At 45.6% G+C, this 27,802-nt stretch overlaps 1 protein-coding gene across 1 annotated transcript in view; it reads left to right on the top strand.

Moving 5' to 3' along the window:
* Positions 1-27,802, top strand: part of INPP5D (inositol polyphosphate-5-phosphatase D) — a 52,348-nt gene that overhangs the window by 19,719 nt on the left and 4,827 nt on the right. Inside the window, exons 3-23 of the mRNA XM_084292355.1 lie at positions 5,233-5,383; positions 7,631-7,802; positions 9,047-9,187; positions 13,888-13,975; positions 14,556-14,636; positions 14,844-14,915; positions 15,195-15,318; positions 16,319-16,425; positions 16,955-17,057; positions 17,880-18,076; positions 18,894-19,011; positions 19,510-19,606; positions 20,994-21,132; positions 21,781-21,889; positions 22,045-22,133; positions 22,370-22,451; positions 23,627-23,716; positions 23,896-24,009; positions 25,123-25,205; positions 26,241-26,328; positions 27,056-27,205. Coding sequence (XP_084148481.1) covers positions 5,233-5,383; positions 7,631-7,802; positions 9,047-9,187; positions 13,888-13,975; positions 14,556-14,636; positions 14,844-14,915; positions 15,195-15,318; positions 16,319-16,425; positions 16,955-17,057; positions 17,880-18,076; positions 18,894-19,011; positions 19,510-19,606; positions 20,994-21,132; positions 21,781-21,889; positions 22,045-22,133; positions 22,370-22,451; positions 23,627-23,716; positions 23,896-24,009; positions 25,123-25,205; positions 26,241-26,328; positions 27,056-27,205 — 2,395 coding nt within the window. The remainder of the gene's footprint in view (positions 1-5,232; positions 5,384-7,630; positions 7,803-9,046; positions 9,188-13,887; positions 13,976-14,555; positions 14,637-14,843; positions 14,916-15,194; positions 15,319-16,318; positions 16,426-16,954; positions 17,058-17,879; positions 18,077-18,893; positions 19,012-19,509; positions 19,607-20,993; positions 21,133-21,780; positions 21,890-22,044; positions 22,134-22,369; positions 22,452-23,626; positions 23,717-23,895; positions 24,010-25,122; positions 25,206-26,240; positions 26,329-27,055; positions 27,206-27,802) is intronic.

Below are 27,802 nucleotides of genomic sequence, written 5' to 3'. Positions count from 1 at the left end.
AAGATTTAGCCAAAGAACAGTGATTAAGGGCTTTAGCTACACATGTTTTCTGAAATGGAGAACCCAGAAACCTATTGAGTGTGAGAGCAGGAACAAGCTATAGCTACTTGCATCAAATAATCATACAGCGAGGTTAAAGAGGTGCAAGAGAAATGAGTGGAAGGACTCGCAGAGCTGATTGCAGTTTCTGGAGGACAGGAGATCCCAGGACATCCTGTGGGAAAAGGTTTCTAGCTGAGCAGGCTGGAGTAAAGAGGGTATGGGGATGATCTGAGAGTTTGGTTTGGGATGCAGCTCAGAGAGCTGGGTGATGGTGACCAGCAAGCTCACATTCAGTTCTGCCAGCCTTCTTAAGGATGCAGCGAGGTCTGGACAAAGAGGCAGCGGGCAGATTGGAAGGGGGCTTCCTACAGGTACAGAATTAGGGGTGGCAAGAGGCCTTGTAAGGTCTCCACATCCAGTGTTTGCCCTTTTTTTTTCAGGTTGGAGCAGGACTGGGTACTCACTAGCCAGCTGTGGGGGATGACACCTCCAGAGACAGGGACACTCGCTGTGTAGCCTGACTGCACTGTCTTTGGCAAATTCCCTTGAGATCTGATCTCAATCTCCACTGTTGCAAAGCAAACCAGCCACATCTGCTGTCCTTGGGGGACTTACCACACCGCTGATTATCATCTTTATGTGAGAATTTAGAACTTATGAGATGGCTGTCGTGACCTCTCCAGGCTGCCCCTTTGCTGAACTGTACCAAGACTTTTATTTCAAGCTTTGCTTGTAAATCACATTTTCCAACTGTTCTGCCATCCTTGTCATTTTTCCTTGGGAGACTCTCTGGTATTCTCATTTGTTCCTTAAAAAATGGTGCCAGGATGGATGCGGTGGTCCAGATACATCCTTGCAGCACTGAGTACAGAAAGACAGCTTCTTCTGGGTCTCATACGACAGTCCCCTAACAGATCTTACAAAGATATAGGCTTTTTCTGATGCAGTTTCCCACTGTAAAATTGTTGCACAGCCTGATTCACTGTTATCCAGATTTCTTTGTGTAATTCTGCAGTTTTACAGGTTGTTCCCTGTATTGCATATATTCGCTCAGTGTTTCCTTTCTGTATGTGTATATCAGTGCAAAGCTGAGGTGCCTGCAGTGATGCTGGAGGAATCGATGCAGAGCACGGTGCCATGGAAGCAGAGCCTGCCCTCTGTGCTGCTCCCCCATCCTGTGAGCACGTTTCTGGGAATGTGGTGTGTTGCTCTGGAGATGACACTTGCCATCCACGTTTTTAATGACTTGAAACAATTCGCTTCACAATTAAAACAAGATCTGTCCTGTGATAACCCCGAGAAAATACTTACTAAATGTAGAGAGTGCGGGAAAGTGGATTTCGTTGTTGGGCTCTGCTCAGGTGGCTCCTGCTTGCTCTGCACTGCCCCATCCTGCTCATTTTTGTTTGCATTGCCCTGTTCCACGTCTGCTCGCTATCTCAAGCACAAGAGCAAGTCTGCATGAAGTTAAGGCTCTGTTTTGCCTTGCTCCTGTCATCCAATGTGGTTTTCTGGAGGCTGTTTGTTCAGAGTGCACCACCAGTCTGTTTTTTGCTGATGGTCTCCACAAGATGCTGAGCAACACAATGCTGGTATTTTACTTCCCACCACTGCTCTCCCTCCTTAACCTATGAACCTCTTCTGCAAAGTCAGGTGCGAAGAAAGCACATGTCCCAGCTATGTGCTGCTCTCCTTGCACACTGGCACCCGGACATCTTGCAGCCACGTGCCAAATACCACAACTAGCATTTGTCATGCTGGGTTCATTCTCATCCTTTCTCCATGAGGAGAGGCAAGTGCAGTGTGGTCTTGCTTTTACAGTTCTCTCTCTCCCCTTTCAAACAATATATAGTTGTTGCTGTGATTCTGTGCAGAGGGAGACAGCACAAAGCTGCGTGCCCTGCCCTCCCAAGGGGAGCAGGAGTTTTGCGGGCTGCCTTGGATCAAGAGGAGCTCATTTCACAGAACAGGCAAACGGACAGAGGGTTGTTGGGCGCTGCTCGTGCCAGAGGGAAACAGCCCTTCCCACATGCTTCCTCCATTGAGGCCCTTGCAAATAATAACAATTACGGCACAAAAGAAAATGAGCTAGGATAATGCAGCGATCTTTGCTTTCAGATTCGCATAATGCATAGCAATCAGGGAAGACACTGGAGCTCCCTTACCACGGGAGGGAGCTGAGCAAGTCTGAAGCCACCCCATCCTTCCTGCTGCTTGGCCACAGCTGGTCGCAGCTCCTGCCCCCCACCACTTCCCTGCCTCCTTACTGCAGCTCTCACCATCCCTGTGCAGCTGCTGGGGATGCGTGTTCAGCTCCCTGCTGAATTCTGTCCTTCCATGAGAGCACTGTCCTGTATGCTTGCTGTGCACAGTGGGGAACGGGTCCTTTTTGCCCTGAATGTGCTGTGGAAGGAGGGCACTTGGAGGAGACTGGCTCTCTTTGGGAAGGAGCAGCTGGATCCAAGTGCATCCAATTCCCAGCTACTCCACATGGCAGGGGTGCAGCTTGGAGCAGGGTGAGTGAAGGCTGGGGTGGCCACAAGTCCCAGTTATCCATGAGAGAGGAGATGGCTGGATTCATGCAGGTGGCTCAAGCCCGTGTGCCTGAGCCAAGCTGCCAAAAATAAGGTGTGTAACACCCAGGCCTCTCTGCATGTCTGTCCCTGCACATGAGCCAGGGTTTATTGCCTATCTGGGGAATTTGAGCTGGACCACAGGCCTTGGTCCACTCCTTAAATGCAAGGCCATGAGTTTAGAGGAAGGAGGCCTGTTACAAAATGCTGCTGCTTCTGGTTACCACAGAGACCAGGATGGTTTCGGAGACCGAACTCTCCTTGGCAGCAAAAAGTGCTAATTCAGCCTTTCCTCCCACTTACATCAAGGCTCCGTTTGTCCTGAAGAGAGCTGTGCAGGGCATGCTGTTGTCTTGCAGGAGCTGAGAGGCAAAACAAGGCTGGATGCTGCAGCATTTGGACATTGGGGTGGGAGGGATGCTGTTCAGGAGCGGGATGGCTCACCCCCACCTCAGGGGAGGTCAGGGAAGCAGGCAAACAGCCAGGCCTTTGGAAAGTGACGTAGGAGTGTGAAGACAAGTTTGGAAAGAGAAGGAGTGGGGGCAGGCTGCAGTGATCCAAGAGGTGGGGGAGAGCTCTGACAGCAAATCCTTCCTCTTGCAAAGATCCAGAAGGCAAACCCCGACCCTCCCTGTTTACTCTCTAAGTGTTTTAGGGTCTCAGTGCACACTGTTACGGGCCTGATGCCTTTTTCCACGTGCCCTTTGGGGTAGCTCAGGGCAAAATGAAAACATAATCCACTGTTTGCCCAAGTGCTGCCTCAATGCTGAATGTGCTGTTTTCAAAAATACGAGAAGAATAAATCTTGCTAAACGCCGGAACACCTGGGAGGCAGAATGGGAGGCTGTGCAGGCAGAGCTCTCAAGCATCATACGCGTTTGTTAGGAAAATTTCTTGCTGTGCCTTTTGAGGCATTCGGGTGTAGTTAAAACAGAAAGACGGGCCTGAGGGTACTGAAGGCTTCAAATGTGGTTCGGCGTTGAAAGCTTTGTCCTCATTTTTGGCCAGAGATTTTACTCTTTGAGGAAAAGCTGAAAAGAAATCTTGTTGCTAGGACTCACTGAAGACATTTTCCTGTTCTGCTCACGGAAGGCTTATGTCAGCGTTTCTCCTGTTTAATCTTTTGTTTTTAATGAATTTGCCTTTAAAAAAGGCTCACAGGTAATAAGAGATTGGGCAAACACATGGCAGGTAAATAAGCCTGTTCAAACTTGCGTTAAAACTTTTTGTATGTTAATTTTTACAGCCAATTGTTGCAAGCAAAAAGAAATGAATGTGTCCTGCCTGTCTCGAGCCAGAATGTCTCAAGTATGGCTGCTAGGCGAGTTATTTCAGAGCGCAGGCTTAAGCAGCTAAACCATAAACGTGTTTCCTGTGCAAAATCTAGCTGTATACGTGTAAAATAGTGCAAGTCAAGCCTGCCACGAGCATCATCTGGTATTTCTTTTGGTTGCCCGCTACTGCTGTGTCCGCAGGTGTGAACGCTTCCTGGTGTAGCTCTGGAAGCAGCTACCACACGTGGTCCTGCCCCTGTCCTTGATGTTCTGCTGCACGTGCAGGTGGGGCTTGCTTGTGAGGGCTTCTCTGGGAAAACCTCTCATCCAGAAAGAGCACACCCCACGAGGGGTGATCAGAGCTTCTCTTAAGGGTTTGCCTCATCCTTACATGCAGTTTTGGAGATAATACACTGCTCTTTCGGGTCGGTAGGTGGGGAGGTCTGTGCAGAGCCGTGACAAAGCATTTCTCTGCCCTGGGTAGGGCCCTTGGTTGGAGCAAAGTAGCAGGACTGCAGGGATGGCTGCTGTTCCTGCCTGGTAAACCCAACAGATTTACTGTTCACAGAAACTTCGGATATATAGATACAATTGCTCTAAAACTTTGCCTCTGCAAATGTCTAAAAACTTATTCCCTCTATTTGCCATTTACAAGTATCTATTTCTTGAGATTGGTGGCCGGGGCTGTGCTAGAAACAGCTTTAGTCATAGTTAAAATTCAGCTGGCAAGCTCAGTGTCATGCCTGCCTGATGCATTCACAGTGCTATCTGTGTCCTCAGCTTCCGAAATCTTCATCTGAGCACCTTTTTTTTTCACATGACAGTGCCTTGCCAGTTTGTTTCATTTGAACGTAGCTCTGAGCTTTTGAATCCTGGAAGGAATAGGATGCTAACATCTAGATTTAGACATGTTTATCTTGCAATTGCGCAGAAAAATTCTTCCTGGATGCCACAAAATACAAGATAGTCCAGGATATGTGCTCAGCAGAAGAGGGAATGCAAAAAATTGATCTGGGAGAATTCTTTGTTTTTAACGATTTCTTCTGCTTTGATGCCAAGCACACTGAATCAAGCGAGAGTGCCCTTCCATTTGGCTTCACTGAACCTTTGAGGCTGCCATTTTGCTGACAGTGGCTGGAACATGTGTGCGTACCTGTTTCTGTTTGCACTGCAAGTGTTCTGCACAGAGCCAGTGGTCTGACAGGCAGAAAGAGCTGGGCTGGCTTTCTCTGGACAGCGAGTGTGGGTTTTGCTCTCTCTCTGACTTTGTTTTTCCCTTGTGAGGGGCAGTGTTTCTGTGGTAGGAAATCCCAGGCCATGACAGCCTCTGTGTTTTGTTTCAGGCATCAGAGGGTGTTCCCGTGAAGTATTTTGAGAACTTGGAGGAACTGATAGAATTTTACAAGAAAGAGAACATGGGTCTGGTATGGCACCTCAAATATCCAGTGCCACGAGAAGAGGAAGAAGCTCCGGATGAGCCAGAGGAGGATGCTGGTAAGAATCCCATGACGTGACTCTATGAGGCAGACCCTTGACACTTACTCTGGACTGGAGATAGTAGTGCTGGAAGGAGGATTAGAGGGTGTTGTGCAACAAAACGGGTGCAGGGCACAGAGAGACCTGAGCTATCAAGACCTTGAAGCAGTGCATCCTCATGGCCCCAGAGAGGTACTGCATCTGGAGCAACACCAGCTCCCTGAGGGAACACGCTGAGGCTCTCTGCAGGGTATATTGTCCTGGGTGCAGAGCTGACTAATCTGTTGTCCTTCATCTGGACTCAGACTGGGTTATGTTCAGCCATCTCTCATGTCTCTGCACTGCTCTCCCTGCACTGCAGCTGTAGGACTGCTGTCCCAGCAGCAGAGGTGCTCCCCTAGAGACTTCCATCATGTCTCTCTGCACTGCATCTGCCTGCAGTTGCTGTGGGTCTTGGACCCTCTGAAACTCAGCCCCCCTTTTCTGCTCTGATCTAGAGGAAGTCTCTAACTGTCATAGCCAGAGGGCACACATCCCACAGTGGCAGACAGTCTAGCTCTTTGTATAGAGGCAGATGTATGTTGAAGAGGTGTGACTGGCATCATCCCAAATGTTATATGTGAAATGTCACTGTGGGTTCCTGACACTCACTGGTCTAGGTTCGTTCCTTGGATTTTTTTTTCCTAGATCATCCCTTGGATCTGTCACTGTTCTCCTAAATCCCAGCGGAAGGTCGTGCCCACAGAGGCATCCTTCCTGGCCTTTCTGATGTCTGTCCGGAAATGATGTGCATTACAATAAAAATTGTTTGAAGGACTTACTCCCCATGACAGACAGGCATCTGCACTAAAGCAGATTGATATGCCTGCATATGTCTGTGCTATCCAATGGATCTCTAATAGGAGCTGAAAGATTTTGCTTTGCAATTATCATGAAGAAACAGAACAAAATTTTGCAAAGCTGCTCAGGAAAGATGTTCCTGTTTTTTTGGCCAGCTGCATTAAATCTCCTGCTCTCAGGGCGGGGGAGGGAACTACAGCAAAAATAATACACAGAGAGGCAAGCAGCAGGGAGTGAAGTTCTAGCCAAGACTAAGAGCCTTTAGATGGAGAGATATTAGCACGTGGGTGGGGCCATTTATATACAGAATTTAATTTTGTTATGCTTTTGGTGCCATCATCCTGGAACCATGTAGGGCCTATAGATGCCTGCTTAAGAGCACAGAACCGCAGAGGTGCTTCTGTCTGCAGATGAGCACCCAGATACCCCACAGATGCACCGCTCAGCCATGCTGTTGCTCAGGGTTGTGGTAGCTCTGTGAGTCACAGCTTCTGCCCAAGAGCAAAGGATCAGTTCTTTGATGGTGTGGTGTTTTTAATAATGAAAATTTGACCATTAGGAATAACTAAACAAACAAACAAACAAACAAACAAAAACCTCACAACTCTTGGTCAACGTATGGTCTGAATTTCTGGGTGGTGTATGGTGCCAGGAGTTGGACTCGATGATCCTTATGGGTCCCTTCCAACTCAGGATATTCTGTGATTCTAACTCAACCAGCTCCATAGGACAGGCGTAACAAAGTGCTGGAGCAGTAGGTATGAAAAGAAAGGCAACAAGGTTTGGGATAAATGGAGAGGTCCACTCTGCTCCCAAAGGGAGAAGGGAAGGATAATATGCTGAGCAGCAAGATGTCAGGGGTCTAAGGGAGCAGGAAAACACTTTGCATTTCCAACTGGATGGCTCCAGGACAAGGCAGGGTATTCAGTCCCTCTGTATTGCATTACATTTTCTCCATCCATGTCTGCTTACTTCAGCTGTCCACTTCTTTCCATTAGCAGCTTCTGCTGCTCCTCCTAACATGTCCCTCCATCCATTCTGCCCCTGCAGCACACCTCCATAATAGTAATGATATGGATGAGGTACAGCTCTACTTTCTAAGCATTATGTTCATAGTAACTAATTAGCCTTCATAGCTGCTCCCCAGATGGAACAATCAGGGTGGCTTGGGTAAGGTCGTACTGCAAGGCAGAGCATGAGCACACATGAGGTCCAAGCCTGGTGGCTCAGCCCGTTGGTCTCACATCGCTGAGGGTATGACTGGGCCAGTATTGAGCCCCGAGCTTCCCAGCTGTGGAACTGCAGAAGGGATGGTTTCTGCAGTGACTGCTGCTGTGGTGCAAACTCTGCCCTGCCTGGGGGTGAGGGGGATGTGGTCACGTTGCTGTGCTGGGATGACTGTGCCTGTCCCTTCCTCCTCGTTAGACATGGTACCCACGCCTCCTATCCTGCCCCCACGCAACATCCTCATGGCATTGCCAAGCAGCGAGACGAAGGACACGTCTTCTCTCCCTGAAAACTCCAGGGTGGCAGATGTCAACAAACTGTCCCTTTCTGAGACACTACTCCAGCGACTGCAGTACCAGGACACGAGCAGGTGAGGTTGGCAAGTCACAAGCAGCAGAATTAGCCTTCAGTCCAGCTCTGCACTGTCTGGAGTCTCAAAAAGTCCCCAGCTGTCCCAAAGATTCAGCCAAACTACTTTTCATTTACACTAATGAATAGAGAACAGACTGAGATCTATGGTGTGTTGGCTACACCTTATGGTCAAGCTGTCATCTAGAAAAGATACTTTTTTGAAGTATTAAAATCAACGATAGACTTTCTCCACCGAGTTATAGTTTTTGTATGTACTCTGGTGATATCTGAGAGAATGTAGTATGCTAGCCCTGCACCTAAACTACAGATTGAATCAGGAGCCATCAGCAAGTCCTCAAAAAGAATAAACTGGGGTGCATTTCCAGGTGCTCAAAGTGATTTATTGCAGCTACAGATCTGACTCATGTTGTCCCACATGCTAGCTTTGTCAAATCTGGGCATCCACTGAAGCCTTAGAGGAAGTTTTGTGACATTTAATGGTCAGATCTGCAAAACTAAATAATAATAATAATAATCAGAAGGCACGCTTGTGGGCAGGGCAGTGGGAGGCTGGGTGAGCAAACAGTGGTAGTGCATGGCAGCACAGGTCCTGTTGTGGTGAGCCAGTAGCAGCTGGCTCACTGGGAGAAACCCAGTTTTGGTTGGCTGCCTGCACCACTTCATCTGCTGTCAGCCAGCTGGGACTTTCTACATTTGTCAGAGCACAGGACAGCACATACAGCCTGCTTGGGTCATCCCTTCTTGTCATGCTGGAGTCCAGGCACCACAGAAGCAGTGCTTCCCATACAGCTCTGCAGTCTCTGCAGCCCGCAAGACTGTTTTGGAATAAAGCCTTCTAAGTGGGATATGATGAGATGAGAAGGGGTCTTCATCTCCCCAGAATCCCCAAATTGTCAACTATTAGCTACCTCTCAGCAGTTTCACCTTCCAGGGCTGGTGATCTTCCTGTGGCTCTGGCAGCGCTAGGCATCACAAGACCTCCCCTGGCATGAGCGCTCAGCAGCCAGGAAGGAGAGAATTTAGGGTGGTGAAGGGGAGAGAGGAGAAGGTATCAGCAGTGTGGGGAGGGATCCATACTGCAATTCTGAGAATTGCATATTTACACTGAAATCCAAGGCACACTGCCCCCATCTGTCTGTGCTGCCAGTGGATGTTTCAGAAAAAATAAATTAAAAAAATGATAAAGCTGCCTAATATTTGGGAGCAGAGAGCTGTTTTTTGACTTGTTTGTTTCTCTCCCAGTGTTTCTGATGAGCATCTTAAGCTCATCCAGGATTACCTGCGAGTTCACATCATCAGTGACTTTGAGATGGTGCAGACTGGCTCAAGCAATCTTCCCCAGCTGAAGAAACTGCTTACGCTTCTTTGCAAAGGACTCTTCAGGTAATTACAGGCTGATTTTCAGAGATAATAGTATAATGCGGTAATGCTGTAGCCTAATGTAAGTGCCATGTGCATGCATTCAGAACCGGCATTGCTGGCATAGTAAACCTGCTTACCCTCAAAAACATTGTATTTGGATCTCATGACCTGTGATTCTGGCCCAAAGATGTGAAATCTAAGTAAAAAACACAGCTCTGACAGTGAAGTTTACCTGTAGGTGGTTTCAGTCAGTGGCATTTTTAGTGGAGGGCTTTTTTTCTTTGTTTAGAAAGAAAAGCAAAAAATGTACTATAACCGATTAACTGAATAATTTGGTAATGCATAAATGACACCCACGGAATTGTCAAGCACACGTTGTTTATGGGAAAAAAAGCACATATTGGTGTATAGTTATGTTTTAAACACTGATTTTCTTTCTCACTAAAGCATTGTGAACCTGGAGCGATTCCACTGATGTCATTAAATTCCGGCTCAAAAGAAAGGAGAAATAAGCCTAAGACTCTGCAAATCTTACCTTTCCCATTTGTAGCCCTTCCAGGCACCAAATAGGAAAACCCCAACATGGAGCTAAAACCTTGCAGAGCTCCCTGTATTTTCTCTGATGGAAAGATGTGATTTCCCCTCTTTGCTGCTTTTGTAAGCAAATGAGGAGGTTAGCACACGCTGGCACAAAGATGTTAAAGAAAGCACTTTATGTCAGAGGACTGACATGTTTTTATGTGTGGCTTGCAATATCCTTCTCTCCAAAGTATTTAGAAGTGAGGCTGGTAGTGCTGCTGCCATGGTCCTAGATCTCACCACTACTAGAGTTCACCAAGGCAGAAGAGCTAAAATGAGGGTAGGACACTGGTGATCTGCTTAGCATTAACCCGTGCACAGAAGGCAGAGAGTCAGTGACATTCTTAGCTGCCTGGGACCACAATTACTCCCCTGAAGATGTGGGTGGGCGCAGTGCACATTTTACGAGGCGAAGGGCGAGGCGTATGCAGCCCTTCTACTTCTGCCAGAAGCCAGCCACCCACAGATGAGCCCCAGCAGGACTGAGAATGGGGTGTACAAAGAGCTGCCCTTCTTCTGCACCCTGCGTGAGAGTTTTTGCTTCTCTACGCCCACATGGGGGAGACCCAGGTGGCCAGCTAAGAATAAATCTGATCAATGGAAACTAAAATCTAATGAAATCACAAGCGAAAGTTTTGTGCTACTAAAATATTTCCAGTACTGCTGTTCTGATGATGGCTGGCTTTTTCCATTTCCAACTTATTTTCCTTCACCTTCTCTGGGTTTCATAACCCTTGGAAATGTGCATGGGATGGCAAGAAAGAAAGAGATGCAACAGGTTCACAGTCCTCTACAGTGCCAGGACAACTTTTACCTTTCCAGATTTTCTGTAGGATTTTTTGTGACTGGACTTTGCAAAGCATCATCCTCGAACAGATCTGGGTCAGTTCTTCTGCAGTTCTTCCTGCTGAGCACAGGGGCACAGCACCCCCAGACACAGCAAGGGACAAGCAGCCTGCCCTCCGCCCCTTCAGTGGCTGCATGTAGTTCTGAAAATGTTACATACTCGTGGAATTCTTCTCCTCCTCCCCAGTTCTTCCTTATTATCTGCCCCTTATTTCAGCCAGATGGAGCTGCCTTCCCATTTACTTTTTCATGAGTATCTAATAAATACAGGTTCTGTTTTCAGTCTCAGATCTATCTGGGGGACCTCTCTGCTGCTGTTCCAGTTGTCCCATGAATCTGTACCATCCTGCCAAGCTGCTTGTTTAGCTCGAGTCAGCTAATTGTCGTGCTTCGACATTGTATTGTTTTGTGCAGAATCTATGAGATTGTCTGGGGCTTTATGTTCCTTCCCTCATCAGACTTCTGAACTCAAATTCAATCAGTGGCATTACCTAAATTTAGTTTTTATTTACCTCAGCTTTCTTCAGCTGTACAGGGATTCCAGCTGAAGGTACAGCTAATTCCTGTGTTGCTAGGCTGTCTCCTCTTTTCCTTCAGTAATGTTCTATTTCATTATTTTCAATATATTTAGGGTTAGTTTAAAAAATAAATAAATAAATAAATAATGGCACAGTTTGAGACCTTTCACTGGAGTTTAGGTACCTTTGCATTTCCTGGCACTGCTGAGGATGAAGAGTGAGCAAGCAGCCACAGTGCCTGAGCTGACTCTGAGCCACGCTGCTTTGCTGTGAAGCTGGTTTTTGCAATGCTGTGTTCTGGCTTCTTGCAGTCTCCCAGAGCCCAGCTGTGCCACCTTCTGGGTTACTCTCAGGCACCAGGATGCTACCATCACTGTGAAAAGAGCATCCCAGTGCGCTCTGTCTGACTCACCTCCAAGTTTTCTTAGCGGGATGTGGCCAAGCAGCGACTGCCGGCCTTAGCAAGGTAGTGGGGGTGCAGATTAGAACTGCTCAGGAGTTAGGAGAGGAACACAGCTTATGCTGCACATGGGGTTAGGAGAGGAACTGTACCAACTGCTTATGAACTCCATGTGCATTTCCCTGTTTGTGTATTATCCACGGGCAGGTGCAGGGCTCATTTCTGAGCTCGAGCACAAGTGGGCCACAGCAGACCAGAAGTGCAAAGTGTTGTCTGTGATCTCTTCCTCTCACCCCCCTCACCACTGATCCCTGATTAATTCAGCAAGGGCCAGACCCTAGTATGCATTAAAGGTACTGAAGGCTCGATTTAACTCTGCTAGAAGTTGCTCCCAGCTTCTAGGGCTAGCTGTGGGCAGGGAGTCAGGACAGCCATGGCACATCTTCTTATCAGAGCCCAGGGGACAGCAGAGCAACCCTCCTGGGAGAGGCTTTTCTCTTTTGGTGGCTCATATACTGAAAAGGGAAGCAAAGAAGAGACTTGTAAAGCTGATGGGTACTTTTGTAAAGTATTCAGTGCTAATAAATTGTCATACAAGGGTTTCCTTAGTCGGGAGAATCCTGCAGGGGCTGGAAAGCTGATTCATAGAGAGCTTAGCACCAGTGCAGCAAAGAGTGGGGAGAACCCATGTGAGTGGACTTTGTTCAGAGTGCCCTACCAGTGAAACTCTTCACTAGATAATTTCCACATGAAGCTTTTAAGGTAGTTTTCCAAGCACTTGTGATATGAGCATTTGTGCAATTGTATCTGGACACACAGGCTTCTGACACTTCAATAAAGATCGCTACATATATTTCCTTTATACTATCAAGAGAAGAAAACAAAAGTGCAATTCAAACCACTTTGTGGTTTTGTTGAGTTTGAACGCCTGCAGATGCTCTTCCCCCATCCTGACAGCCACACTACATATTGCACCATAAAGTAAACAGAGGGCAGTTTTCCCATGAGAAATCTTCTCTGAACTGGTTCAAGCAGCTGCTGCTCTGTGTTTTCGAGAGATGGGCTATATGTCCTACACTTTTGGTCACAGTAAATATCCTGTTGTTCTTTCAACACCGAATTTAACCCGGTGCTCTTGCAACTGCCTGCTGCCTCAGGGGGCATGCCTTTGTGCCTGCAGAAATCAATGGGAGTCTTGGCTTTGGGGCCAGAGCAGTCTGCAGTGACATTGGCTCTAGTTGACCCAAAGCTGAATATTGGTGTTGCAGGACTAGGTTTAGTGGATCCAGCAGATTCCTAAATGTGCCTTGTACTTCTGTGTGCTCTGCGGCAAAGGCTTTCAGACTGAAATTTCAAACTTGAGTGCTTAGTTTAGGTAATTAATCATCCATGGTTCAGCACCTAGACAAATATCTAATCTTCAGACTGTTAGGCACACTTTCACTTTGGAGCACTTTCCCCAACAAACAGGGAGTAAAATCCGGTCCGTGCAGACTTAGGAAAGTGAGGGAAATCATTAATATCCCCTGTTGACTAGGCACAGTGCAAGCATCCTAGCACTGTTCCCCACCATCACCTTCCTTTTGACCTGCACTCCCTGTGTGCTCTTTCCGTGATAAGTCTTGTCATTATCGGACCGTGGCTTCTGTGCCAAATTCATATAACAGTGGTTTGACAAATGAGCATCCTGTGGAATATAATTGGGAAATGCTGAAGGAATCTCATTGTAACTCACAAAAGGTTCCCGTCCAAGAGATTAAAGGCTGGGTCTTCCACCCGCTCACTGCGCCCAGAGCCTCTCTTTGTCATGTGAGCTGAAAAATCTGAAAATGAGTTTCCTCTTCGCCAGTGTCCCCAGCATCCTGAGTCAGTGTCAGCAGCTGTGCAAGGACTCTGCTAAACCAAGCTCCTCCTGCTGCTGGGGCATTCACAGGCTCCAGACTTTGCTGGGTTTGAGGTTTCTGAGTGTGCCTTGATCTATCAGTTGCCACTGTTGTGTTGATGCTCATTTTATACAATGTCGTCTGGTTTGGCCCAGACTGGGGCATCTTTCCAGAGAGATGTAGGAAGTTACTATCTCCAAAGGGAAACCAGCAGAACAGCCCCTACCCAGCTGCTGCAGGGCCAGGCCGGGTGCCTGGCTCTGACCTGCCCTCACGGCTGTGTCACTGGAGCACTGAGAACCGCTCACGCCTCCTGTCCCCACAGCTCAGAGGGCAGCAAGCAGTAGGGGCTGAGGGCATGGCACGTGGCACGAGCAGGCCTGGTGTGAATGCAGGCCTGTGGTGGCTGCTGTGCAGCCGTGTCCAAAGAGTAAGTGCTGACCAACCCAGGGACTGACCCTCAGCCTTAGACCTCTGCCATGTCTCTGTTCCCAGTGAAGCCTCTCGGACTCTCCCTTCTCTGGAGTCCATCCAGAAGGTGTTTGAGCAGCAGCTGCACCCCGGGATCCATCAGCGCTCACAAGTAAGTTGGCCAGAAGGTGGGAAAAGGAGAACAAAGGAGTACAGGTGGTTGTCACCCAGGGAGGGAAGGGGTCTGGGTTCACGGCAGTGACTGGTGGGATTCAGGTGATAAGATACCGCTTCTGGTCTCTTCAGCCTCTTTCTGGTTTCAGTTAGAGGGCACACAGTGAGTTACATTCCCACAGTTTCACTTATCTCATGGTCTCCTCTGCCTGCTTTCCCTTTCTGCCCAGAGGAAAGTGCAGCAAACTGCCTGGAGGCTTCTGTCTTCCTATCCTCCCTCAGACTGTGGGCTGGGACCACACATTTGTCCTTCTGTAAACTCCACTTGCATGTCCAGCTGCCTCTAACTACACAGGGTTTGTAAATTTGCCCTTTCACCCTGCCACACTTGCAGATGTTCAGCCACAGCCTGTGCTGTTGTGCTACTTGTTGCAGATGAGGGTGGCAGAGGCACCAGTGCTGCTCACCCTATGTGTGAGGGGTTCCTGGGGTGAGACTGCTGCACTTCCATGCCATGCTCTGTGGGTTTGGTAATTACACATCTCTCTCTCTTTTTGTTTCTATGCTATGATTATCAGATGCTTGGTGAAGCTAGTCCAGTCAATATTGTATCGAAACTTAACCAGCTGATCTCGTTGCTGTCTTCCATTGAAGAAAAGGTAGTTATATATATATATATACACATATATAGCTATTTTATGTTACCTTATTATCATCTTTTGCTTCTAGTTATGCTTCTCTTATGCCTCTTGTTCATCATCAGTGCAATCCTCTGCAACAGTAAGATTTCTTTGCTCTGACTGTATTGCTCTCGGTGTAGTGTAGAATCACCAAATGCAATTCAGTACACACAGAGTCTTTTACAGGTGAAAACATTGCTGATTGAAGGTCCTGATTCAACACACCGGCGCTCCCTTATACCCCCTGTCACTTTTGAGGTAAACATTCTTCTTTAACAATGCTAATCAGAATGTTGAAGGGCAGTAATGCAGATTTATGTCAGTATCTCGGTTTCTGGGATCTTTGCTGTGCTGCCACAGAGATAACACAGCTATTCCTGGATGTTGTTTAGCACCATTCAAATGCTTAAGAGATGTCTAGAGGGATTGGCATAATGACGCTATGTGTCTATGAATTCAGGCAAGTGTTTCATTTTGTAATACATGTGACTGAAGTGTAGAAGAATGCTTATGAAAAATCTCTCTGTTTTCTGGTAGGTGAAAGCTGATTCTCTAGGAATTTTCTCAAAAATACATCTCAAGGTTGATGTGGAAATGGGAAAACTAATTATCAAGAGAGCTAAGGATGGTCCAGAAGACAAATTCTATACCCACAAGAAAAGTAAGATACTTTAAGGTCACAAATGTTGGACTAGATTTTTGGTCCCATGGATGATGGGGGGCGGTCTCCATTTGACCCCACTCAGGGCAAATTTTCACAGACTGTTTTAAAGGGTAAACTATCTGGCCTCCTGGTCTAAACGAAGTGGAAGATTCCACTTAGAGCTAGTTGCAACAGACCCATTTTCTGCTGAAAAGCAATGTCACTGGAAAGAAACAGTCTGCATGAACATATTGACTTCTGTGATGATTTTTGATGGTAAGAAGCCAGATACTCAGTTTCAGTAGCATTGTTCAGTGAATTTCCCCCTGATTTTTGTTTTTGTATGTGAATCAATATCTTTACTGATGAGCAATACTAGTTTGGTCTGTAAAGACCCAATTTAAACAACTTCCCTGTCTCTCTGATGTTTCTGGACAGACAGCTCATGGAATATTGATTTTTTTCTTTCCCTAATCTTCCATGAACCCCACTGCCAAACACAGAAGGATTTGTTAAAGAGAAACTATGCCCTTGGGCTCTCTCCTCTGTAGAAAATCAACCTGTTGCTGGCTGCGATTGATACTGTTAGCTTTCACATACAGTCTTCTCCAGCTGTTGTATGTAATTACTTTAGCTGCTAGGACCTGATAGGAGAAGAATCACCTTTACCATCAAATAGAGTTTTACCTCCTCTTTGACAGATGGGGAAAGAATATACGTGGGCTGGTTCAGGATACAGAGAGATTGCCTGCAGGAAGCTAAGTCTTCACATCAGACTGCAGGGCTTGGTATGGACAAGAACTCCAAGCAGGAGGGATTCTGGGGGTCCTCTTCCCTTCAGGGTCAAGATCAATTCCTATAGGGAACAGGATTAAGCAACATTAAAGTGTAGTTAGGCAGAACAAAGTAAGGCTCAGACATAAAGGACTGTGTAAATCCTGAGCCTGGGAACAGGGTTCTGTTTTGGTGGGATTCTAGTTTTGGTGATTGTAGCTCATGACACTCGGTCTCTGTTTAGTCTTGCAGCTCATCAAGTCCCAGAAGGTCCCTAACAAACTGGTCATCGTGCTGGAAACAGAAAAAGAAAAAACACAGCGGAAGGAATATGTTTTTTCTGATTCCAAGGTAAATACACAGCATTTCCTACTCGCCAGCCTGGATCAGGTATCTGCATGGGAGAGGTACAAAGGGCATTCCTTAGCAGAAAGAGAAACTGTTGAAAGATGGCAGTAGGCTTTGCAAAAATTAATTTTGTCCTTTGTTCTGAAAACATCCAAAAAATGAACAAAAGTACACTGTAAAGAGAGATACTGGAGGCAGCAAACATATGTAGGTGCTGTCACTGAGGCAGGAGAACAGAGAGTCAGAAAGCAGTGAGAGAGGAGTCTGAGGATAGCTCCAATAAGGCTCCTAAAGACAAAGAAGAAGGAAGCCTAGCCTTCCTTCTGAACAGCTCAGCACTTGTTAAAGTAATGCACAAGCTAAAGCGCCTAAGGAAATACCACAGGAAACACAGTCTCTTTGAAGGTTTCAGAATGGTAGAGAAGTCTGCCCTTCAAGTGTGCTGGGAGTTTCCTGGTTCAGCTAGTTTTTCAAGAGGTTGTGTTGCTGGAGTTAAGCATCTAATTAATTGTCTCTGCTCCTCCTTGTCTAGAAGAGAGAAGGGTTCTGTCAGCTTCTGCAGCAAATGAAGAATAAACACTCCGAGCAACCAGAGCCTGATATGATCACCATCTTCATTGGGACCTGGAATATGGGTATGGGCTCGCTACTGGCATGGTCATTCCTTCAGACTCTCGCAAAAAAGGCCTGTGCTCACCTGCAATGCCAAGTCCAGATACCGTGTTTGTTTGTGGGCAGATACATACGTTAGAGATCCCAGTGGGACAGAAAGAAAGGAAGCTGATCTCTAAGATTGTTCTCGTGTGTGGTTTGACATCTTCCATGGTTCTAGTCAAAAGATCATAAAGCTGACCTAGATGGGTACTGAAAGATTCCTCTGATGGTAGGAAATGATGGCTGGCATGAGGATGGTGCAGCAGTCTGCACTGTTACCTGTCTTGCAGAAGGGCCAAGAGCATGGCTGATAACAGCCTGTCAGACACTTCTGAACCTGACTAGGAACTGTTTGTGTCCAGTCTGGAAAGCAAGCTGAGTATCTGTGATATTTAGATAAGGCGGCAGGGTGTAGTTGAGAACAGTGGAATTTATTTTTCACATTATGGGAGAAAAGTCTGTTTCAATACTGTGAGCTTTGCTGTTTGAGCTCACAGGTAAGGTAAAGGCAGTGGCAGACCAGCAGAACAGCCGCCAACCTTAACACTCAGCTAGCCTTGGCCTTGGTAAGCTAATGAAACAAGGAAGATGGTAAAAGCAGAGTCAGTCCTTATCAAAGAGTCAGGTGGAGTTAGCATTTTTGTCACCTTAAAATAGTCTGCCCTGGCTGATACCAAACCGATACGGGACAAAGCAAATATGAAGCTTATTATTTCTGTCCCTACATGTGTATAAATGGGTTTTTGGTGTCCTGTGTTTGAACATACGCTGACTTATTGTGGTGTTTGATTTGTTAATAAAAGGTGCTGCACCTCCCCCAAAGAAGATCTCCTCCTGGTTTCTCTCCAAGGGGCAGGGGAAGACCCGTGATGACACTGCTGACTACATTCCTCATGACATCTATGTGATTGGCACACAGGAGGATCCCCAAGGAGAGAAGGAATGGCTGGAGACCCTGAGGCAATCCCTGCAGGAAATCACCACCATCAGCTTCAAAGTGGTGAGGGGTTATTCCAATCATTGTGCATAACTCAGGCATAAGAGGAGAGCACATGTTGTGCAAATAAAAGAGACAGAGGAATAAAAAGCATTTTGCCTACGCCTCCTCTCCTTCCCTCCCCTTATTTTCATCACATTTGGCTAAGGGAGAGCAAACTAATCTGTCTGCAGACCCCATGAAGTCCTCTCCTGGAGCTGGCTGAAGGGCATATTGCTATGGGCAGTGCTCCCTCTGCCCTTCTGCCACAGCAAGGCCCCTGCCATGAAGTTCCCCAACTTGCCAGCTTGGGAGCAAGGGGCAGATGCTGAGCACCTGAGTCAAGTGGTGATGATGTTTTGACCTTCATAAAGAAGAAAATGAAAACTTTGAGCTGTAGCCTAGATCTCACCCTAGGCTATTGCACTTCTAAACCAGGATGTAACTGCACATAGGTACAATCATAAGAGAAACTGAGCCTTGCTAAGACCAGGTATGGACATTTCTAAGTAATGTCAAGAAACAAATGTAAACATACCTTGAGGTATGTTTATTTTATTTAAAATTTATTTTTAAATAAAATTTATTAATGACTCTCATGATGATTGGAAAACTGTATTTTGTGCAAGCAAGGCAATCCAACAATTACCTAGAAAACAGCACTAGAAAATAGCAAGGTCCTTCCTCCCACCTTTGATTAAAATGACTGAGAGCAGATTCTAAGCACAGGAAGAAAAATTGTGTAGGAAGAGCACTAGAGAAGGAGTCAGAAAGACTGCAGCTACAGCACAGCTTGCAGATCTGTGAAGATTTACAACCTCTAACCTTCCCATTCCTGCAGATAGCCATCCACACCCTCTGGAACATCAGGATTGTTGTACTTGCCAAGCCAGAACACGAGAACCGGATCAGCCACATCTGCACAAACAATGTGAAGACGGGCATCGCAAACACGCTGGGTAAGGAACAGACCCCACCGAGTCCAAAGGACTGTTACCTATTCAATCTGTGCCGATACTGTCCTTGAAATGGAACAGTTTTCTCCACAAGACTCCTTTGAGTACGTATATGTGACGCTAGTGTTACTGAAGTTATATCCCACTAGCACTGATCATATCTTGCCCTGTAAGGGAGGAAATCTGTTTGTGTGTATACTCTAGCTTATATATATATTCCCAGCAAATGCCTTTGGGCATTTGAAAGATTGCTCTTTCTTGGGTTTCACAAAGAAATTGCACTTCTTTCGCTTCAGCATTTTTTTTTGTTCACATCCTTTAGAAAATTTGTTACCACGTTGCATGCAGCGTGTACTAATTTTTTCTCTGCTGATTAAGTCAACTTACTTCTCTTCTCCAACCTCCACTTCACTTGAGATGTGCTAGCTGTTTTTTTGTCTTTGCTAGACTCAGCCTGGAGGTAGATTGATCTTTTGACCTTTTGGGCTTATCTTTTCCCAGGTAATAAAGGAGCCGTGGGGGTGTCATTTATGTTTAATGGAACCTCCTTTGGGTTTGTTAACAGCCATTTGACTTCAGGAAGTGAAAAGAAGCACAGGTAAAATACGTCTTCCCCCCTCTCAAAAATGGATGTTGACCCAGGGTGAAATTCTCTGAACCATGTTTGGAAGGAACCCCCACCAGACAGTTGCAGGCATGTTTTCCTGACCCTAAACATGTTAAATGTCGCCTTGGAGCAACCTCTGCTAAACACCTTGCTTACAGTGTCACCTTTTAAATGAGCAACTTCTGCTATACAGTCACACTGCATGGGTGCAGGTGAAGAAAACAGCAAAATGATTTCAGCACCAAGTGTAAAGATCTTGCACAACACCTGTGTAACCTGTCATGCAAGCCCAGTACATGAGGAAAACAGTTCCCTGATTTACAGTGTTGTGGAGAGCTGCAGGAAGGCCATTCCCACCCAAAAATACTGTGCTGAAGGGGTCTGTGTGCCTCACCCTAGGAAGTGCTGTGAGCACCAGAGCTCTGCTGCACCCTGAGGCACACCTGAGAAAGATCCTGTTGGGCAGAACATACTGTGAGGCATACTAAGAATTATTTCCATGGTGGCTAATTTTCTATACTGAGCCCTGAAATTAATTTCTGAGGTGTAGGTAGGGGTCCTGTGCAGCACAGCACTGGAAGGCAAAGATCTGACATTGGTGGGAGTTCCATGCCCATGCTGGGAGGAGCTGGAGCAGTTGGAAGGAATTGTTTTGAAAGCAAAGAGGAGCTGAAATGAAGTCATTTGCCTTGCCATCTTTCCTGGTCCAGGACTCAGAAAACAGATGGTGTGGGATTTCTGCACAGGATCTCTGCCACTGATGGAGTTAACTTCTATGAAATAGTTCCCCAGTGCCTGGAATAGCTGCCAAAATCTAGTTATGTGTTTCCTGATGAAAGCTGAAGGCAACAGTCTAATGCTGGGTTTCTAGGACTTGCAGCTCAGAAAAATACAGCTGCAGGAGGCAACATAAGTGGTTTTAGGACAGGTTTTGACCCTTTCAGTTCAGGTAGAAACAGCCTGACACCCAAAGTAGGGCAGTCAGGAGCTGGTATAAATGCCACTGCCCCCTCCTCATGGCCACTGGCCCCCAGCTTCCCAGGCCACATGTGGCAGAAGCTGTATCATGAGAACAGCAGCCTGTGCGGTCCCATGTGTACCTGCACCAGCTTCTGCTCCTTCCCCAGGTTACATCTGTGCTGCATTATTGGTGGTATGAAGTAGGTTGGATCACCAGGAGACACTGAGCACATTACCTGGGCCTGTCCCCTGAGGTGCAGAGCGAGAGAGGGATGGCAAGTTCTCATCTTCAGCTCTGCTCTTTAACTGTTGAGCCAGATTGGTTTCTGCCTGGTAAAGTGGCGCACTCTGCCAGCCCAGGCAGTTAGAAATTGCATGGCAATTTAGTATGTCAGGCAGATGTTTCTTGTCTTGACAGACGCAACCAGAACTACACGAACATCCTGCGCTTCCTGACACTGGGAGACAAGAAACTGAGTCCATTTAACATCACTCATCGCTTTACTCATCTCTTCTGGCTGGGAGACCTGAACTACCGCGTGGAACAGCCCCCAACGGTTAGGGCCTCTGCATGAATCCCTGGAGAGACAAACTACAGTGTTGCTTTAGAAGCACTGTCTTTTTCTAATCTAGGGCAACATGGCATAAAAAGTGGTAGAAAGAGGGGGGGCAGAAGGGATTTCCCAAGGCACAAATGTGACATCAGCTGAGGGAGAGTAAGGAAATCCTCTTTGCCCTGTCTAAGGCTTAATGGACCCAGGGCACACCAGGAATGCCATCTGGTATGCTTCGCTGCTCCTGCTTTGCTTCCCCAAACCTGCACCACCCTACTTCCCTCCCACTGTGAAGAGATATCTGTCTATGAACAGCTAGATGCAGAGATTGTCTTTCTGCTCTGTTTGGTTGGCTTCAAGTGGCTCAGAACAGGACTTCAGAACAGGCTAGCCATAATAAACATCAGATAGGCTTCAGTGGGCTTTGTGTGTGCATGCTCATGTAGGGGATATGTCAACATTTTGTTGAAAAACAGGGAAATGTTCAGCCAGACAGCAAAGATTGGGCCTTTCAGTAAATGGAAAGGTGGGCAGGTGACAAGGGGTATGGCTGTGTGAAACAGGTCAGAAGCACTTGCCTCCTCATCCGTGAAGGAGTATTTATAAGAAGGTTCTGCATCATCTGCAGCTCTGCTGTTTCCCTGTTGGCAGGAAGCGGAGAATATTATCCAGAAGATCAGGCAGCAGCAGTATCCGGAGCTGCTGGCTTTCGACCAGCTTCTCATAGAGAGGAAAGACCACAAGGTGTTTCTGCAGTTTGGTAAGATTATAGTTCTTTGGTAGGTTCCTCTCCCAGTTCCAGCAACTTTCTCTGCCAGAGCTGACGTGGGACAGGGTACACAGAGCAGTGGCTGTCTTGCCCAGCTGCGGGATCTCAACAGGCCAAACTGTAACCAAGCTGTCTCTCTGTTTTAGAGGAAGAAGAGATTACTTTTGCTCCAACCTACCGTTTTGAAAGAGGTACCCGGGAGAAGTATGCTTACACCAAGCAAAAAGCTACAGGGGTAGGTGAAAACTGATTTCACTTCATGAGTATATAGCAGAGCAGGGAAGGTAACACCTACTGAAGGAAGTGACCAAAACAAATCTTTCCATGTTCTGCGCTCATAGCATTTTGAAAGGAGTTGATCCAGACAAAAAGATTTAACACAAATATAGTGCTTGGGCAAGCGAATTTCCTGTTCTTTTGTGAACTTGTCCTTTCCCTTCTTCTTGACATCAGTTCTCCTTTGGTTTGCAGATGAAGTACAATTTGCCGTCCTGGTGTGATCGAGTGCTCTGGAAATCATACCCCATGGTGCACGTTGTCTGTCAGTCCTATGGTGGGTAGATAGCAGATTGTAGATAGCAAAGCAATCAGTCTGAAACGGAAATGATTCAGAGCAGTCTGTAGGAATCTCCCTGCACTGCCAGGCACTCAGCATAGAGGGACCTGATGTTAAACCATGCAGACTGGATCCAAATCTCTCTGCCTGTAACCTTACAAAGTTGGGAATTAATTCTGTTACTCTTTTATATGCAGAATAGCACTTAGGCAGCTGCAGCTGTCCAGCTTTAGGATACACTATAGGAGCCTTTTATACCAGTTATTTCTTGGCAACAACAACTGCACTTTTCCATGCAGTTGCCACCAGGAGCTCCTTGTTGGTGCCAGCAGGACGGACCCTTCGTACATGGTCCAGTCTGCAGAGGCTGGAGCTGCAAATATCTCTCTTCTACCAATTCATATTCCAGAAGGATGTGTGGTACTAGGGACTAGGTACTAGGCACGTAGGGAAGAGGGCAAACCTGTAAGACCTGTTTAAAAAAGACCTAGATACTAGTTCCTGAAATTTCATTGACTATATGTAGAACTAATCATGTAGGTATAATGATGATGATTTTTCTGTGCATGGGATTGAGAAGAGGGCTGCAGAAGTCTCTTGCTGGATAAACTGGACTGACATGATCACAAAACCTATGATGATGGAATGTGTTGTTAAATTAAGCACCTCTAGGAGTATGGCATCTGCCTATATACCCTTCTGTTCAATGGGCTGGGCTATCTGGAACTCACTGTGTGCCTAGATAATGCCAAGCCATTACTTACTCCACTGTTAATTTTGTGCCATGAGTGGGTCTGTAGTGCAGAAGTGGCAATGATGTATTCCCATGTGATTGCCTGCCCTATTAGAGCTTGAAGTAGCTGTGCACCTTGCAGACATAACCAAGACCACCACGAGGGTTTTCAGTATTGGGGAAATGTAACATTGATAGTCACTTGCAAAATGATGTGGTAAAGTTGTGTCCATTAAATAAATCTTCCTGTATTTTGAGAGAAGAGTTACATTCCTATATACTAATATGAGATTATGTAGAAACACCTTTGACTGTCGCAGTTACCACAGCGACAGTTATGTTTTCTGGAAAATTACTGAATAATATTCCTATTGCAGTGATCTCAATGGAGCAGGGCAGAAATGCAGGGTGGTAACTATTGTCCCTCTCTTGTCGGCAGGCTGCACCACTGACATCATGACAAGTGACCACAGTCCCGTGTTTGCCACCTTTGAAGTGGGAGTCTCCTCACAGTTTGTTTCAAAGAATGGTTAGTCAGACTGAGTGCAAATGTACTGTCTTGGATATATCTGTCTTTGTATCTTTGGATATAAGATGCCACATATTGTGTATATCGAAAGAAAAAGCTGATTCTCAAATAGTCCATTCAAAAATGCCCTCTCTTTTTCTCCTACTGAAAATATTCTCATTTTCCCTCCTCTTTCCTAGACTCCAAGTACACAGACTCCCAAGGGGAGATCGAGTTCCTGCACTGCTATGCTACTCTAAAGACCAAGTCCCAGACCAAGTTCTACATTGAGTTTCACTCTAGCTGCTTAGAAGGTATGGGTTTACCCATCTTTGTTCTTTCTGTTAAAGTTCCCTGTTTGTTTGAATTAATTCCCCTTCCTTTGGCTTTGATCTAAATAAATGGCTGTGTAGGTCACTTGTTTCAGTGCAAAAAAGGAACGTCCTAGAGATCTGTTGCATTCTGCAAGTCATCCTTTACTGTCAGCAATACTTACAGCCATTTAGCTGTAATCCATGCTTAGACACGTAACCTTTTGCCATTTCTTCCATCTTGTCTGACAATCTGATCATCTCTTCCTTGAAGAGAAATGTGTATTGTTCTTGTTTCTGCACACAAAAAAATATCTATTTAGCTAACACACGATTGATTAAACTTCTAATCATGCCTGCTACAAGTGATCAGGTGCTTTCAAAATAAAGCATCTGCATTGGTCTAATAAATATAACACGGTTCCCCTGGTTTGAAAAGAACAAATTAGAGGATCAGCTTAAAGTGAAAAGAAAGATGGTGTGATGACTCTGTAAATGGGACTGTGTACCTACCAGCACTACATATTTTACTCTCTGTCCATGTGCTGCAGGGCTGAGTCTCAGCTGTTTATGTAATGCAAGCCTACATGCCCTTACTGTGCTTTTTTTAAGCAATCTCCATCACAGGACTGCTCTTCTAAGTGGGACAGCATGCCTTCGGTGTACGCTTCATCACATTATTGCATGTCAGAGAGCTGTGTCAAAGACAGTTCCATAAAAGATTATTTTTTGGCTGTATCAAAATTTGCATAAATTTCTATGGAAACAGTGTATTACGAATCTTAAATTAGAATTTCAAAAGTGTGCTATCTTGAGTGGCGTAGGAAGAGCTGTCATGTTCTTATCCTCCAGTCCATGTATGCACTGAGCTTTTCAGTGCCAAGCTGAACTGTAAAATAAAACCACTTAACAATGCCCCATTAAGATCACTTGTAAATTTTCCATGTAAACGTTTACCTGTAGCTCAAACCATAAGCTTCTTAATACTTTTAAAACTTGTGTCCAAGTAGGAAAGTAAACGTTGGCCTTTTGGAGATCTAGCATCTGAAAAGGCCAAATTCTTGCCAAGTTCTTGCTGTCTCTCTTCTGGTGATCTCCTTTCTCATCACTTTGTAGGTTTTGTAAAGAGCCAGGAAGGAGAAAATGAGGATGGAAACGAAGGGGAGCTTGTGGTAAAGTTCATTGATGCTCTTCCAAAGGTAAGCTGGAAATATCCCTATAGAAGAGAAGCCTTCCACTTGCATCCCATAAGCAACATTAAGTCTTCTGCTTATATAATACTGTTTTCAGGAATATTGTTGTGGCCTTATTTACACCCAAAAGAGTTCATAAGAATGCGGGATGTACTTAAGCCAAGTAGTTTATAAGAAGGAAAGGACTTGCCTGCCAGCATACTTCCATCTGCATCAGAAATTTTGCTGGCATGATTATGTCACTCATGAGTATGACTTTTCTCCTCACCTTTTAAGTGAACACAACTGTGTCGAGAAGTCTTTTAAACAGGTCTGGTTTTTTGTTTGTTTTAGATGGAAGATAAAACAGAATAAAGAGTAACTCTGCCCCAGAGTTTCTTTGCCTTGTCAGAAAAGGTTTTTTCTTAGTATTTCTGTGAAAAGTTAACTAAGTATTTTTTACCTGTGTTAAAAAGAACATCAGTGGCCAGATGTAGTGTTCTGTACCTCAGTGTCAGAGACAAGTCCTATCCTTGATATTGGAGCCGTTCTCTGTTTCCAGGCATGGTGGGAGCTAGAATAATTATCAGAGCTGTTGGATTTTGAACAAATATGTATGTCAGTACGTTTCTGAATAGCCCAAAACAGGAACTGCTGACTTTGGAAAGAATGCCTTACACTCAGAGGCTGGGGAAAGATTCTACAATAAGCAATTGTAGTAAGAGCCAAACAGATTTTGGGGAACAGCCTGTAATGAGAGTCCAGATCACTTCCTCCTAGAGCAGTTTTCAGTCCTGCATTGTAGGAAAAAAATGCAGCTGAGCCCAACACAAGTGATTTGTAGCATCCTAGCTGCTGTGCGGGGCGTGAGAGTGGGAGACTCTAGGAAGTGTAACATCCTATCACAGACCTCCAAACATGACTGAAGAGCCTGAACCTGGGCATGACATGATACCCTCACAGGTCTGTCCAGCTGAATTTTGTTCGTTTGGGATTGAGGCACAGGGAGAACTTGGTTCATGTAGCGAACCTGTTGTATTTACCCACATTAATTTCTTTCAGCTGACTCCAATCATCTCAGACCCAGAATACCTACTGGATCAACACATCCTGATCAGCATTAAGTCATCAGACAGTGATGAATCTTACGGTAAATGCTTAGCTATAAAGTTCTGGATGAGTCAAAATCTACTTAGTTTTTCCCAAATCGCTGGAAGAGTGGGAGAGAACAGAACTAACTCTTACAGACTGAACATCTATGATGCTCTGACTTCTGATTTAGAGCTCAATACATACAAAAATACATTGTGGGCAATATTTTATAAGGTAATGATGCTTAGAGGACTATGAACTAGAGTCATCAATCTGTGTAAACTTTACAAGCCATAAAAGAGTAGTGGCTTAAAAAGAAAGTACTCTACTGGAATTAAACCAGGAGTCAGTCTGTTTAAATGCGTTTGTTCAGCACATGCAAATCCTGTTTCACTTGCAATTACTTGATGCATTTCTCCTGGCTACAGAAAAGTCATTGTCACTGCTGCTTGCTTCCAAGTACTAATCAGCTAGCCTGCAGTCCTTGTCCACAGAAGGCTCTCTGCTGTAATCACATTAACTGACATGGCAGTTACCTGCTCACGTTTTCCTTATCAGTCATGGAAGCTCAGCACCCTGTAGTCGCCTGCTGGTGTCTGGAATGTCCAAGTCCTTCACAAACGTGTGAGGAAGTGTAAAAGAAATACGACAGTCTTTACCATGGTCCAGAGCAGATTCTCTCCAGTAATCTTGGCCCTGTCTGCACAGATGTAGATGACTGACATGACAAAGGGAATTCAGTGCTTTTTTTCTTAGTCCGAGGCTTATTACTTTTCATCTTCTAGGGGAAGGCTGCATTGCCCTGCGAATAGAAGCAACAGAATCCTTAGTTCCTATCCATACTGTGCTGACACACCATGGTGAGAAAACAGGGGTCTTCCAAGGTGAAATCAAGTTGCAAACATCACAAGGAAAGCAGAGAGAGAAACTGTATGGTAAGGAACTAGATCATCTCTGTAACACTCACAGTAGAGTATTCCATTTTAAAAGATGTCTGATAACTATCAAGGAATTGAAAATTATACTTGCAGTGCTATTAGTCCCAAATAGTAAGAGTTTTTGATGCTAACTGCACAAAGATATATTTTTTATTGTTAGCTCTCAGGAGTATAGCCATGCTGTGAGAAATTCACAGCAATTCCATTTGTTTTTTTCTTTTTCATCATTCATGTAAATTTGACAGACTGAGAGAGCCCCCTGTCTGTCACTGATACTGGTTTTATTGAATGATGATACCTTATTTTCACTTGCAGTGGCTATATGGTAAAGTGCCAAAGCTGTCCCTCCACTAGTCAGCCCTGGGTGCATCTGCAAACAGTATGTGAGGCTCTCAAGGAGCAATTTCTCATCTAAAAGTTCACAAACCTGTCTTATTATCACCGTGCTGCCTGCTGTTCTCTTTCAGAATACAAAAGTAGCCTAAGGATATTTACTACTATCCTTGATGTTAAAATGACCTGTATATGACTGTATGGGGGCTTGCAACCTTTGTTTGTATTTCAGAATAGACACTGGCTTTCCTATGTCACCAA

Source organism: Netta rufina (genome assembly GCF_964035555.1).
Source record: "Netta rufina genome assembly, chromosome: 9".
In the NCBI taxonomy this organism is placed as follows: Eukaryota; Metazoa; Chordata; class Aves; order Anseriformes; family Anatidae; genus Netta; species Netta rufina.
Note: the sequence above shows the minus strand (reverse complement) of the source record. Positions and strands in the feature narration are given on the sequence as shown.